The following is a 3,978-nucleotide window of genomic DNA, read 5'->3' on the forward strand; positions in this document are numbered from 1 at the left end:
TCCAATAGTACACATCTAGCTATAAAAAAAAACACACTACTGTCCTGAGAACAAATATTGTTGGTAATGTTAGCTACACTGCCAACTAGTGGTCTGGCATGCTAACTACTTTTAGTATTTGCACATTTGTTCATTGTCTCAAACGTCGAAATATCCATTTACATATTTTATTTGTATTTGTTTTTATTTCATTTTGATTCTATTATTATTATTCTTTCTTTTATAATTTTATATTTCGTTTATTCTTTATTAGCTCCAAACTCAGTGATAGAAACAGTATCTCAATTCTCTGTATGTTCTATATATAGAGATATGACAATAAAGAATGTTGACTCTTAATATCTGGCTAATCTTATTGTTGTTGTTTATGTATGTGGTTTAAGTATATAACTATAAAACAACATTCAGACAAAAATTATTAGTTATGTCAGCTACACTGCCAACTAGTGGCCTGGCATGGTAACAACAGTTAACTTTAAGCTAGCTATGTTATCTCACAATTTAGCTATCTAAACAATAACGTTATAGACATTAAGCTAACTTAGACCGGATAATAATATTTTGTCATTAAAAATAGTCATATAAATACAGCTAAAGTTTCTAAATAGTAGTTAAGTAAGCAACAAAAAAATGGCTAGCAAGCCAAGTCTGTGACACTCACTTATGTTAGCTGCCCTATTTAGCCACAAACATAGATAGAAACCGCATGAAGCGCTGAGCCGAATGTACATTTACTTGCATTCATTTAAAGCGCAACCTTGACACATCCAAAATTGTGACGACAAAAACCACTTGACGCAGTTAATCTATTCTAAACAATCGTTTTAAAATGTTGTCATACATACAAACTATATCAAAGTATCTATTCATCAAGATATTTATGTATTTATGTCATCTGTTTAGTTATCTCTGTAGCTAGCTACTTTATGTCATGACTATGCTAAGTTACTTGAGTTAGCTATACTGCCAACTAGTGGCCTGGCATACAAACTACTATTGATAAATAGCATATAAACAAACGTGCATACAAATATGGCCAAGTTAAGTATATATCTGTCTGTCTAGCTACAAAAACAACACTTTGTTGTCCATTATGACTAGAACTGGGGTAATTGTAAAAAAAATTAAAAACAACTTTAAATTGTATCTAAAATTATTCATCAGAATCAGTATGCCCTTTATTGTCATTTTATATAGACCAACAATTCACAATATGTTACTCAATGTCATTTGTTTATTTAAAATTGTATTTTATATTTTAATGTATGTCCAATACTTGATTATACTGCATTGATTGCCACTTTCTTTGTTAATAAAGTTTTGTTTTTATAATTATACATACACATAATTTAAAAAAAGAACTAATGGTAATGTTAGCTGCACTGCCAACTAGTGGCTTGGTATGCTATCTACAGATGAATTTGCACAGTATCAAACATAAACACAAACAGTTTTAAACATAAATAAACTTAACTATCTATAAACTATCCATCTAAAATCATATAAGATAAATATTGTCATTGATAATCTATATATTTCTAATCTTATCCGATTGAATGTTTTTGAAGCGAAACAGCAGGGAGGAGAGTATTTAAATGTACTTTGCAGCGACTCTTAAGACTGCCCTTTTCTCCGCTACGCCCCTGCACAATTACATTAATGGGCCAATAGGAACAAAGAGGAGGCAGGACCTAAGCTCCTCCCCCCTCCTACCACCAAGAAGACCGCCTTCCTCGGGAGCTTTTTTAGATGTGCATAATCCCTGAGTTGACCCAGAAAATAGGCAGTCGTTTCAAGATCTGATGCTGCAGTCTTTGTTGCGCACCTCTCCGGCAATGACGCGCGGCCCTGTGGACTACACGCACTGCTGAGCCCCCCCCACCCCCCACCCCCCTTACCCCCTTGTCCTCCGCACCGCAGCGGAGCACCGAAACAACCGGAGCGACCCCTTGAGAGAGGAGCAACTTTACTTGTGAACCGAACACGGTACGTGCACATTTTGGATCGTAGTCAAGGTTAGGTCTTCTTCCACCGTGCAATGTGTGTGTGTGTGTGTGTGTCTGCGTGTGCATGTTTAGCGTGTGCGTGTGTGGTGGTGCACGGCGCTCCATTGTTTCCTTGTTTGAAAGCCACGGCGATGTGATTATTGTGCAGTGTCGGGCACATTTACGTGATGGCAATATTCCATTTTTAAAAAAAAAGGGGGGGGGGGAGGGGGTGTAAAGAATTGAAATGCAGCGTGTGCAGCGGTGTTGGGTAGCGCCGTGATGTCACACTGTTCTTTGTTGCAACCTTGCGTGCGTAAAAATGTGCGTTTAGCGTTCAGGCATTTAAAAAAAAATGCAATTTGCTTGAAACGTGCATGCGTTCCTTTAACCCAGGGTTGCACATAAGCGTCATATTGACGCCCAAACAAAGCTAGGTTAGGTTTCAATGTTGTTATTATTACTAGTTGTAAAATAATAATAATGATGATAATATTAATAATAATAATCTTCAAACCACACAGGAGGAATGGCTGAGCACCTCATGATGCCCATGAATCACGGTTCGGCTGGCGCTGGTCTCCACGGTTACCGGATGGGCATGAACAGCCTGCAGGCGGGCCACCAGCCGCACGGCAACCAGCAGGCCATGCGACCGCTTCCCGGCGGCCAGATGATGCATTACGGTGGCGCCCAGGCCAGCATGGAGACGGCCATGCGACAGCGGCAAGGCATGGTAGCCGGGCCCATGAACGGACAAATGAACGGCGGTCAAATGGGCCACCATCACCACCAGATGACCTCCGGGAACATGATGTATAACGGGCAACAACAGCAGCAGCAGCATCACATGCACCAGGCCCAGCAGCAGCACCAGCCGCACCAACAACACCAAGCCCAACAGAACCAGTTCATGAATGGAGGCTTAACATCTCAGCAGCTCATGGCTAGCATGCAGCTACAAAAACTCAACACCCAGTATCACGGACACCCGCTGGGACCCATGGGCGGGAACCACATGGGCCCGGCGAACCAGTATCGCATGAACCCGGCCCAGCTGGCTAACATGCAGCACATGGCGGGCCCGGCACTGGCCCTGAACGGAATGGACGCAGACATGATCGACGAGGAGGTGCTGACCTCTCTGGTTATGGAGCTGGGCCTGGATCGGGTGCAGGAGCTGCCGGAACTGTTCCTGGGCCAGAACGAGTTCGATTTCATCTCAGACTTTGTGAGCAAACAGCAGCCCAGCACTGTTAGCTGCTGAGTGGACACCCCCTTACCCTCCCTTTAAATGTCTTCATTAAGATGGACCATACACGGAGGTGTGCTCATCTCTTTTAGGACCACCAAAGCCAGGTCGTGATGCCAGGTGCGCAGAAGGAGAACTCTGGCTTGTGGTCTGAGTTGGGTGGGGGTGGGGGGTGCGTTGGACCTCCCACTTCCTGGACATGAATGTAAAAACAAAAAAAGTCGCAAAGCCACTCAGAACAATGACACTGTGTTTCCTCTCAGCCTGGATGGCCTCCACAAGAAGGTGTATTTATTTATAATCTGACACAGAGAACTACCACCTACTGGGGCCAAGTGCTTTTTAATCTTTTGACTTCTCATTTTTAAGTTAAATTTAAGTTCCTCGCTTGGTTTTTCTTTCCTTTTTTTCCAGCTTAAAAATAAGCTCACAGGTCCAAAAAGGAGCCTTAATTAATTTACAAGGCGACTTGACAAGTTTTTTTTTTTTGGAAAGAAAGATTATTTTTTAGATGTGCTGTTCTCAAAATGGACTGCTTGTACTGTATGAAGCTGTATAACTCCGACACTGTTGTGTTCTTCATGGAGACGTAGAACCGCCTTAATCACGCAGATTCTTATTTATTATTGGTTGTTCATAATGTCCCTTTTTTTGTGGATGAGAATTTGAAAGTGGAAGGGGAAGAGGGATGGTCTTTGTGAAAGGTTTTGAGGATCAATAAAGATGGCCTGGATAGAAGAA

General features: G+C 41.8%; 1 protein-coding gene across 1 annotated transcript; it reads left to right on the forward strand.

Annotated features, from left to right (window-relative positions):
• The first annotated feature begins 1,738 nt into the window (after positions 1 to 1,738).
• Positions 1,739 to 3,978, forward strand: cited4b (Cbp/p300-interacting transactivator, with Glu/Asp-rich carboxy-terminal domain, 4b). The gene is made up of 2 exons (XM_058054109.2): positions 1,739 to 1,986; positions 2,510 to 3,978. The coding sequence occupies exon 2, from the start codon at positions 2,515 to 2,517 to the stop codon at positions 3,250 to 3,252; it is 738 nt and encodes a 245-aa protein (XP_057910092.2). The 5' UTR covers positions 1,739 to 1,986; positions 2,510 to 2,514; the 3' UTR covers positions 3,253 to 3,978.

This window comes from Doryrhamphus excisus, linkage group LG5, assembly GCF_037039965.1.
Source record: "Doryrhamphus excisus strain RoL-2023G ecotype Guam linkage group LG5, RoL_Dexc_Guam_v1.1, whole genome shotgun sequence".
In the NCBI taxonomy this organism is placed as follows: Eukaryota; Metazoa; Chordata; class Actinopteri; order Syngnathiformes; family Syngnathidae; genus Doryrhamphus; species Doryrhamphus excisus.